The following is an 11,068-nucleotide window of genomic DNA, read 5'->3' on the forward strand; positions in this document are numbered from 1 at the left end:
GCCGGGCTCAGTCCTGACGTGTCCCTGCCGGGCCGCCGCCACCGCGCTCCTCGCTCCTGACCGGGGCCGCCATGGGCAGTGAGTGCCGGGGGTGGGGGCTCGGGGGCAGAGGGGTGAAGGGATGAGGGACTGGGGGGCTCGGGGGTGCGGGCTGAGGGGGCGCAGCGCTGCCCCCGCCAGCCCCCAGGCCGCTGGGCCCGCGGCCAGGCCTCGCTGCCCCGCTGTGGGGGTGCCCCCTGGCTTGGTGGGTTTCTCCTCAGGGGAATTCCCGTTTTCTTCGTCCTTTGGAGTGCCCTGTGCTGCCCAGCCCGGGCTCTGGCCGGCACAGAGAGGCAGGGATGGGCTGTCAGGTGGGGGCTGGTCCTAGTGGTGAGGCCAGGGAGCGGTGCTGTTGTCAGTAGGCAGTCGGGAGGAAGCCCAGTGAATTGACCTCTGCGCCTCTCCTATAAAGAAAGGCTGGGAGAGCTGGGGCTGTGCAGCTATAGAAGGGAAGGCTCCAGGGGGACTTCGTTGTGACCTTTCAGTACTTGAAGGGGACTCAGAAAAGACAGCGACTCTTATTAATCGGGTACTGACATGACAATGGGAATGGTTTTAAACTAAAAGAGAGGAGACTTAGATCAGAGGTAGGAGGACATTCCTCACTCAGAGAGGAGTGAGGCACTGGAACAGGTTGCCCAGGAGGTTGTGGATGCCCCATCCTTGGAGGTGTTCAAGGCCAGGCTGGATGAGGCCCTGGGCAGCCTGATCTAGTGGCAGGTGTCCTTGCCTATGGCAGGGGGTTGGAACTGGGTGATCTTTGAGGCCCCTTCTGACCCAGGCCATTCTATGAAAGTCTTCCTAGGCTTGTTAGCATGAGGAGGAACATGCTAGCCTCTTGAAAAGCATCTTAAGCAATCTTTATTTATCTGAGGTGTAGGAGAGGCTCACAGCATTGTTAAGATTTAAAACCACAATCTGGTGTACCTTCTTCAGGCCAGTAATAGTTTGAAATTAAGAAATGCTAAACTTGCCGCCTTCCACAAATAATTAGAAGGTTATTGGTAGTTTCAGTTCCTCTGCGTTGTCTTAAGCGTTTTAATTCAGTCCAAAATGTATGTGCAGTCTTAGGTTTGCCTTGAGAAGTTTAGCATTAACTGTTCCGAATCAGATCTGATTGCTCGTAGGTGAACTTCTGACATTGCAGATACTGTTCTTTTGTGGTTTGTTTTTTTTTTTTTTTTTTCTAAGACTGAGACAGATAGGTTTGACTCTTCTGTTGTAGGAATGTGTCCTTTTAACTAGGAGGAGGTCAGTGCATGTGAACTTCTTGAAAGTAACTTGAACTGTTGCATGTGGACAGTGTGTGGGAATTCTTCAGCTGTATGTCCCAAAAGTAACCCCTGAATTGAAGCTGTCTCCGGTTTTGTATTTCTCAAATACCAGGGTAGTTGAGAACCTAGTATGAAATGAAAGTTCAAGGGTATTGATAAACTCGTGCAAAAAAAAAGTTTTCTCCTTTTTTCAGCCTACTCAACAAAAGGACAAAACTTTTTTTTTTCCCTATTTCCAACCCATATTGTACTTATACGGAGGTGCAGTTAGTGAAGTAAACATGTAGAAAATAAAGTAAGAGATCGTTTAAAAACAAACAAAAAAAAGCTTTGTTTGTAACTGCGAGTTTTAACACAAAGAATCCAAATTCAATTTTATTTGAGCTTCTCCCAATGTTCTTTTATCTGTGTATTTATTTTGCCTTTTAACTAATTTCTTTACAGTAAAATTTCTGGAAGTAATCAAGCCCTTCTGTGTTATCCTCCCTGAAATCCAAAAGCCAGAACGGAAGGTAAGTTGGTAACATTTTATTTACAGGTTTATGATTGTGTAATATGAAATGCTTACAGCTTAGTTTGCTTTTTTTTTTTTTTTTTTTTTTTTTTTTTTTTTTTTTTTACCTATGGGAAGAATGGCAATTGTAGGTAAAGTTATTCTTAGTGGAGTGCTTGTGCTAGTCATCCTGTACCATGGATGCTTTTGTGCAGATTTGCTTTTGCCGTAGCAGTGAGATGTTGAAAGCAGCGTGTGTTGGAACACAAACTTGAGTCACTTAAAATAGCAACCTGAAAATCTTTACTCCTTGAGTTCTAATCTAAGATTATTTGTTAAGACAAATTTCTATATATAGACGCGTTTCCCACCCCAGCCCCTCTCTAGAAGCTCTTTCTTGTGAGAATGTAGGACTTGTGTCTCTCAAAGTACTAGAATTACCTTTAATTTGTATAAGCGTGTTTATTTGGATTAAAACTTCGGTAAAGTTTTGGGTTTCTGTAGTGTAAAAGGGATGAACCATTAGTTATTTTATTCAGAAGGCCCTGTACTTTGTCCATTCACAAGAAAATCTTTAATATTTAGTATAATGGTATGAAATACTTTAATATATTGGTATGAAAGTTTACTGATTGACTAGATGTTGTCATATCAACAGTTATATATTTTTTTTTTTTCTTTAGATTCAGTTTAAGGAAAAGGTGCTATGGACAGCTATCACGCTCTTCATCTTCTTAGTATGCTGTCAGGTATGCCTCTTTCCTGTGTTTTTTAAAAAGAGCTGAAATGTTTAATGGGTGTTATGAGGGCTCTCGATTTAATCCTGTTTTCTTCTGTTGTCTGGTTATTCAGATTCCTTTATTTGGCATCATGTCATCAGACTCAGCAGATCCCTTCTACTGGATGAGAGTGATTTTGGCTTCGAATAGAGGTATGGTCAGTCTTTCTGGAGGGCATTTTTGTAATGTGAACCAAAATGTTTTTCGACTTGTTCTTAATTTGAGGTCTTTTCTAATGATGATGAAAAATAGAACAAAGGAAGAAGTTGTTCTGTGTATTATTGTATGAGATTATAAACAACTGTGGCATTGCACAAAGTCGTGCCTTTCCACGAAATGGATTTATGGCTGGCTATATGCAATCTATTAAGTGCAAAAACTAAGGACCATTTTGTGGGGAGAAGGGGTTAGTAGAGAGACAGTTCCTAATTACCTGCATTGCTGCTGGTAATGTCTTCCATGTATCTTCCAAGCTTTTTGAATCATATTTCAAGCTGTGTTTTCTTGTGTTGTGGTTTTCTGGGTGACGTCCTTGGGTCTGCCTCACAAAATATTAAAATTCTTATCACTTCAATTTATCATAGGGGCCTTTTAATGTGGGTGTTAATTAAGTGTTATAATGAAACGTGTGTATAAGTATGTAACTACGAGCACTCCTGAAAAAAAATTCTTCTGTGTTTAAAGTTCTAAATAAATAAGTGACTGATCGTCAAAGACAGAAAGCAAATTCCTACCTTCTCTTATGTACAGGAAAGCTGTTCCTGACAGCAGAAGTCTTTTTCAGTGAATATAGTTCTTAAGGTACTGAGAAGGACTGCATTACTTACCAATCTGACATTTAACCTGGTTCTGTTATCACTGAAACCTCTTACATTTATGGAGATTTGGAATTCTATATCGTCTTCATCACGATGAAGGGGGTGGAAAGTCAAACTTTACAAGTAAATATTGGGGTGCACCATCTCCAGGCATCTCTGAAGTTCATTGTGCTGCTTGTGTCTGGCAGGTACGTTGATGGAGCTGGGGATTTCACCTATTGTCACTTCTGGGCTCATCATGCAGCTCTTGGCAGGTGCCAAGATAATTGAAGTTGGTGACACTCCAAAAGACAGAGCTCTCTTCAACGGAGCACAGAAATGTAAGTAACAGCTAGTAGGCCAAGGCAAAATGTTTTAGAGTATCTAACCCTAACAACAGAAACTGCAAACTTAACCTGTGGTGAGCCTGGAGTTAGATGTTTGGGCTTCTGTCATGCTGCATGTTCACATTGTGCTACTAACTTATTTATTTCAGCAGTCGTTTATGGGCAGCTGTTTGGCTCATTAGCTTTTATGTTTCCTTTACAAACCTATTTGAAGCTTATATGTGCAACTGGTACTGTAATCTCATAAGCAATATATAGACTGTGGGGACCCAAACTTTGAATCATGTTGGTCAACATTAATAGATAGTAATTTTTTTTAGGTTAAGATGGTAGTTGTAGCTGTTACTTTGCGGTTTCAAGCATGGTTCTTCTTTAGCAATAAGAGAGAAACAGCTTTTAGATAAACATGAATATTCTCTAGCTATTTTGTGTGGCACCACACCTCTTACTGAGCTCTTTACTGGAAAAAAGAATCACAAATAGCTATGGTAATGTCTTAACGTTCTCAGAGTTTTCAATATCTAAAGCCACTTCTAGCAACTTAAAATATTTGCTTCTAAATGTATTTGCTTTTGAAGTCTTTGTGTATTTGCATTTTCAGATATATAGATTTCAGACAAGAAACTTAATTTGCCCTTGAAATCAAATGTCCCGTGACTTATGTATTCCTTCCCAACTTCCACTACTAAGAATTGATTTATATCCCTGGGCAATTAGAGAAATATAAAATCTCCAGGACAAATGCATACTTTCTTTTTTGTGTTCTGCAGTGTTTGGAATGATCATTACCATCGGTCAGTCTATTGTCTATGTAATGACTGGAATGTACGGAGACCCGTCTGAGATGGGTGCTGGTATCTGCTTGCTTATCACAATTCAGGTAATTTCTAGTCCTATTTCCTCTTGTTCTTAGTTTCTTAACAAACAAATAAAATGGGAATGTGAATAATGCTGCTTTGTCATTTTGTTTTTGTGCTGTAGCTTTTTGTTGCTGGATTGATAGTTCTGCTCTTGGATGAGCTCCTACAGAAAGGATATGGTCTTGGTTCTGGCATCTCCCTCTTCATTGCTACCAATATCTGTGAGACTATTGTGTGGAAGGCATTCAGCCCCACCACCGTGAACACAGGACGAGGTAATATGGCATAGTCTTTTCTTTATTTACATTAGAGTTTAATTATTATATGAAACATAATAAACCAAGTTACTTTCCCCTCTAGTCTTTTAAAATTCCAACTCTATACATTATATAGAGTAGTACAGTGGAAAAAAAAACTTTTTTTGAAACAACTTTGTAAACGTCAGTTTTTTTAGAGAGCTGTAAAATTATCCCATTTGGTCCTTGGATAGCAATTAGTTTCTAGGCTGCTACAGGGGGATTTCCAAAAATTCTTGGAAAGAATACAACTGATGTGAAGAATGACAGTTACAAAACTGTGTCCTCAAGGTGAAAAAGCTTGGGGAAATTCCAGTATCAATCTTGTATTTTGGAAGGATGTCTACTGGGACAAAGCGCTCAAGTCTGGAGATAAACCAAACACGTGTAACTTGATTTTTCTTTTTCTTTCTAAGGCATGGAATTTGAGGGTGCTATCATTGCTCTGTTCCATCTTCTGGCTACTCGTACAGACAAAGTCAGAGCTCTCCGTGAGGCCTTTTACCGTCAGAATCTCCCCAACCTCATGAATCTGATTGCCACCATCTTTGTGTTTGCTATCGTAATTTACTTCCAGGTCAGTTGGAATAAAGAGGACTGTAGAACTGTTTGTATGGGAAAAGATCTGTAACCTGCTGCTTCTTACAAGAAGTTATATTTTCACTTTTCAGAAGATTCATTTTTATGTCTGCAACATCTACATGTTCATTTAATAGTACCTTATTTTAATCAGTTTCCATGATTACTGTAGTCATTTGAAAAATGTGAGAGCTGCTGGGGCTGGTGGTAAATGTGTGTGTGTGTAATGTAGCCTAACAAAATTGCTGTTGCTTTTTTGCTGGAAAATGCTTTGAAGTCTTTAAGTCTGTGTATCAGTTACTTGTTTGTTGCAGGGAGCTACTGGAGAACATCAAAAGTTTTGAGTAGTTTTATGTTTCTTTTCCTGGACACTATGTTCCATCTTCTTGCAACTTTAGAACTCTTCTGACATCAGTCTTTCATATCTTGTGTGAATTTAGACAACCTTGCAGGCTTTCGGGCCCCTTGCAAAAGTGTTTTCACAGATAGCCCTGTGGATAGACTATGTGTACTTGCAAAAATTGATTGCATGTTGTTTTCTGTTGCTGTCAAAGCTTTGCACATGCAATTCATCACCTGCAGAATAGGTTCATGTCATCAAGGTATAATGTGGGACTTTCCTTTGGAAACTTTTCAGGGCTTCAGAGTGGATCTTCCTATCAAATCTGCTCGCTACCGTGGCCAGTACAACACCTACCCTATCAAGTTGTTCTATACTTCCAACATTCCCATTATTCTTCAGTCTGCTCTGGTGTCAAACTTGTACGTCATCTCCCAGATGCTTTCTGCACGCTTCAGTGGCAACTTACTGGTTAGCCTGCTGGGCACTTGGTCTGTGAGTATTATTCCTTTTAATCTTGCATACAGCTCTGTAAGAGTGCCGTTAACATGCGTAATTGAAGGGATGGTCTCTGTAAAGATAAAAGCACGTTTCTACAGGTGTCAGGTACACTGAAGCTCCTAGATTAGTAATTTGTTTAAATTGGTGGAATATGAGACTTGCTGTGATGAGTGTAGATGTTAAGTCTCCATTTAACTAGGGTGGGTATTTTTACTGTTCCTTATTGTTTTGTTTCCACATTAGAAACTGCTTATGGTAGTAAAGTTTTATCTTTGTGTGCTGCTGTAAAGACAGTGATATACAGTGACGTGAAGGTGATACATAACTCCAGTCTTAGCTTAATTGCTAAGAAATAGTGAGAAAATTGTTGACTGCTTGCTTCCTTCTTCTAGGACACGTCATCTGGTGGCCCTGCTCGTGCTTATCCTGTTGGTGGACTTTGTTATTATTTGTCACCTCCAGAGTCCTTTTCTTCAGTGTTAGAAGACCCCGTCCATGCAGTTGTTTATATTGTATTTATGTTGGGCTCCTGTGCTTTCTTCTCTAAAACATGGATCGAAGTCTCTGGCTCCTCTGCCAAAGATGTAAGTTTAAAATGACAAATGATGTAAGCCTACATGATGCAAACAGAGGGGCTGTTGTAAAATAAGTGCTGACTTTCTCCTGAAAGAGCTGTTAGGCCAGTAATCACCTTAGTAATATTTATCATTTATATATATAGTGAATTTGATTCTGGATCAGAAAGGGCTTTTTTTTTTTTTTTTTTTAAGTGGGGACGATGGAGGTAGAATGCATGGTAGATTGCTTTTTTTTTTTTCAAAAGCAACAACAGGTATGCCAGACAGGAACAGGCATAAAAAGTTCTCCATTTGTTTTGGGGAAGGTTAACTGGAAGTTGCTCTTTTTAACTAGAGGGACCTGATAAGACAATGTAGTGCAGGGTACTAATGTACCTGTGACTAGCTTTATAAATTTCCATTTGCTACAAGATATTCAATACTCAGCAACTATATCAGTCAAATTGGAAAACAAGGTGGGAAATAGTTGTCATCATGGTACGCTTGTATTGTGGTTTGGGGTAGGAGATCAAGTTTGACAGCCAGATGGAATGGTTTAATCTATTCTTTAAGAAATATGTGATAGTTGTTGTATAGCTACTGTTAGCAATATGAATACTCGCTCAGCCTTGCATCCAGCTGCTTGTTATCAGACGTGTAGGGAGGCAGTCATGGGTAAGTATAGCTAGATTTTCTTTCAGCTTAAACCAACATACAACTTGTAACACTTCAGTATAGTTTCTGGGTACTGGAGAAAAGTTATAAACAACATCAAAAATAAAAATTGATAAATCATTACCTACAATTGCAGAAACACAGTTAAAGATTGATGTGCCAAGAAGGCATTCTTTGTCAGTCACTTCATTTCTAATATGGTCCCACAAATAAATAGTTAACTCAACTGATTGTGGGAAACTGAACTGTAAGAATGGACACTTCATGGAATGTTTTTACTAATGTCCACTAAATCCTAACTAGGAGATGGTAGGTAGCAAAACAGGAACTGAATTACATGTAGGATAGCCTATCAGTTTCTGCATTTTCCTTTTTTCAATAGGACTAGAATTATCCAAAAAGCTTTGCATAATTGACATCATGGAGAAGTGCCTGTGACTGCAGTCTATCCAAAGTTAAAGTACTGGATATTTTTTAATCAGACCAACAATATACAGTAAAATAACAAAACCACCATTTACTTGAAATGTCTTGCTTCTGGTTTCTCATAATGTTAGATTCTGTGGCTCTGGCAAATGGCACTAAAGTAACTCGTTCTGTTTCTTGATTCAATACAGGTTGCCAAACAATTGAAAGAACAACAAATGGTAATGCGAGGCCACAGAGAAACTTCAATGGTACATGAACTAAACAGGTAAGCTATGCATTTCATTGGTTATTTATGCAAAGTGTTACAGGAAAGCACACTGAAAATTTTGCTTTGAGTTCTGTTTTCTGGACCCCAGAGCATGGCTATTCTTCAAGCTTTGTTGCATGCATGAGACACAGAATACAGCTTCATTAATAGCTGGATTTGCACAACATGCAGCCTTGCAGTTAGAAAATGTGCCTGAATAGTGAGGGTTTGTCTATACTTTACTGCTTCAAACTGATGAATGGTATTTTTAATGTAATTGTTAACGTCTTGAGGGTACTTCTTTCAGAGTAATCATTTTTAAAATTAGTAGCTACTTAAATACAGTAACTGTAAAAGTAGGCAGTGGTTGATCGCTAGCTTTTTTGATTACAGGGTGGGACCTGTGTGCCCTTCATGTTACAGAAATGTTATTGCAACTTTACGTTTGAGTCATCTGCAAATGACTTGAAGATCTAGTAGCCATAAATTTACGCTTAATTACTAGGTAGAATGGAATACTTCCTTGTCTTAGCTTAGCATGTTTCTCCCTTCCAGTCAGGTTGAATTTTCCTAGTACACTATTGCATGTGCCTTATCTTGGATTGGTGGACCTAGAACAGTAAAGAATATCCTGCCATTGTATTTTTTTTCACTTGTATAATTTGTGTTTTTAAAGCACCTGATTTAGATTATCTATGCAGTCATTTCTCTGTGGGGTTGTTTATTTTATGGGAAAAACTAGCCTCTGATTTAGGTACCTCCCATAGGATTAGCAGTATATGGCAACTATTACATTTGAAATATCCCGAGCAAGCTCTAAGGGTACCTTTTCTATTCCCACCTTGTTTTACAGGTACATCCCTACAGCTGCTGCATTTGGTGGTCTCTGTATTGGCGCCCTCTCTGTGTTGGCAGACTTCCTTGGGGCAATTGGGTCTGGAACTGGAATCTTGCTCGCTGTCACTATCATTTATCAGTACTTTGAAATTTTTGTAAAGGAACAGAGTGAAGTTGGCAGTATGGGAGCTCTTCTTTTCTAAACCTAGCTTCTCATGGACCCAGGAAAGGGGAGAAACACTCTCAAAAGTGTCCATTCAGATGCAAAGAAGTAATGTAAACTTGATAATGTCATTCTATAGGAACACGTATTTTAATAATGTTTCCAGAGCGCATTCCCTTATGTTCAAACTTTTCTAGCATACTGTTTGCATTTTATAGATTGCTGGGGGAAAATGTGCAAAAAAAATTTTTTTTAAGAAAATTGTTTTTTTTTAATTATGTATTAAGAGAATCAGCTTTCTGAATTGGATTTCGTTCAATGACTCTTGAATTTTTTCATCCCTTTGAAAATTAGTATACCTGAAGCCTTTGCAGGTTTTAATAAATGATTGTGGGGAGGGTTGAATGTTTGGAAAGGATTTTTTTTTTTTCCTCCCCCATTAAACATGTCTTTGTAGCTCCTTTGCAGTAGTGGCGAGAAATCTCTCCCCCTAATGCTTGAGTTCCATAATTATGGTTGTAAGCACAAACAGTGTTTAAAATGTTCAGTTTCGTGGGGTCTTTTTTGTTCAAATATGGCAGATTTGGGAGGCAGTTGTTTCTTTTCACTAAACGTTATCTGTAATTCCAAATGTCTTGTCGTGTAATTACTGAGCTAGACCTTGACAGATGTTGAATATTGGCTTGAGATTGTTGTCAAGTTTTGGTAAGAGATAGGAATGTCATCTTTCCTGTCCCCCCTCTTCCATAAGCAGAAAACTCAGGTGAATCGGGATTCTGCCAGAGTCTGTGCCTAGGAGTTGCACCTTGTGAAACTTGGTAATACTGGCAGCTTTGTAAAAACCTTTTAATTAGTTCTCCTTGCCATTAACTGTAGTCCTCGTTCTGATGCTAGCTGAAAGAAATGGATGTTATGGCTGATTAGATGCATATCTGCTTGTACCCTTTGCAAAAGGTAGTTTTCATCGATTTAAAAGAAAAAAAAAATGGTCTTGTAGCAATCAGGACATTATCTGACTACTCATATCTAGTGAATTTGGAGTCTTACTCATATCACACAGTGTGAAAGAATGTATGTACTTGTCTCCTTTTTCTATAGTCACAATGGAGGCTTTTCCATCCTATAATCTCATGGACTTGAATGGTGCATAAAAAAAATACTTTTTCAGAAGGTATTGGGACTCCTTGTTCAACATCATACCTTCAAAATGGAGAACTTTATAAAAGGCTTCAATGGACCAGAATAATCCTTAAGTTTCCTTTTTTTTTTTTTTTTTTTTAGTTTGTCAATACTAATTAGGTGGCTAGGACCAAATGGTAATATTCATGTATGAGTCTTGTAAATATAATTCTCCATCAGTATTGGACAACACAGAAACCAGAATAAGTTGCAATGTTGGAATGTTTCTCAACACTGCATCAACATGCCTTCTGTGCATAGTTGAATGTTGTGCTGACTGACAGCACATGAATTACTTTTTCTGCTCGGAGTGATGGGACTACTCGGCTATGTACCCAAGGAGCATGGATGACACCTAGAAACACTTGTTAATGCACTGAGCTCAGATACCAAATGCGTGAGAATTCTGCAAATGCAGATGAGATTCACTTCTATGGATAGGTTTAAGTCCTGGGGAAAGGATCACAATTGGAAAAGGAACAGAAGTATTGAGATAAAAATATCTGTGAAATGCTTACTACCAACTGTTCATTATTAATTCACACTATGTTCTGTAATTTTCCTGTATTTTATAAAATACTGGCATGCCACAGCACAATTTTGATGTGAAGTCAGGGACAGTTCAAAAGTGGCTTTAAAGGGAGAGGGAGGGAGTATGGTGTGGTTCTTTTTTTTT

The 11,068-nt window shown here is 39.0% G+C and overlaps 1 protein-coding gene across 1 annotated transcript; it reads left to right on the forward strand.

Annotated features, from left to right (window-relative positions):
- Nucleotides 1-9,676, forward strand: SEC61A1 (SEC61 translocon subunit alpha 1). Its single transcript, XM_082768613.1, has 12 exons — nt 1-78; nt 1,758-1,825; nt 2,490-2,555; nt 2,659-2,737; nt 3,592-3,723; nt 4,500-4,609; nt 4,711-4,864; nt 5,302-5,462; nt 6,102-6,299; nt 6,698-6,889; nt 8,155-8,231; nt 9,067-9,676. Exons 1-12 carry the CDS (start codon nt 72-74, stop codon nt 9,251-9,253), a joined length of 1,431 nt encoding a protein of 476 aa, XP_082624739.1. The 5' UTR covers nt 1-71; the 3' UTR covers nt 9,254-9,676.
- Nucleotides 9,677-11,068: the final 1,392 nt, after the last annotated feature.

Source organism: Aythya marila (assembly GCF_965140915.1).
Source record: "Aythya marila genome assembly, chromosome: 10".
NCBI classification, from domain to species: Eukaryota; Metazoa; Chordata; class Aves; order Anseriformes; family Anatidae; genus Aythya; species Aythya marila.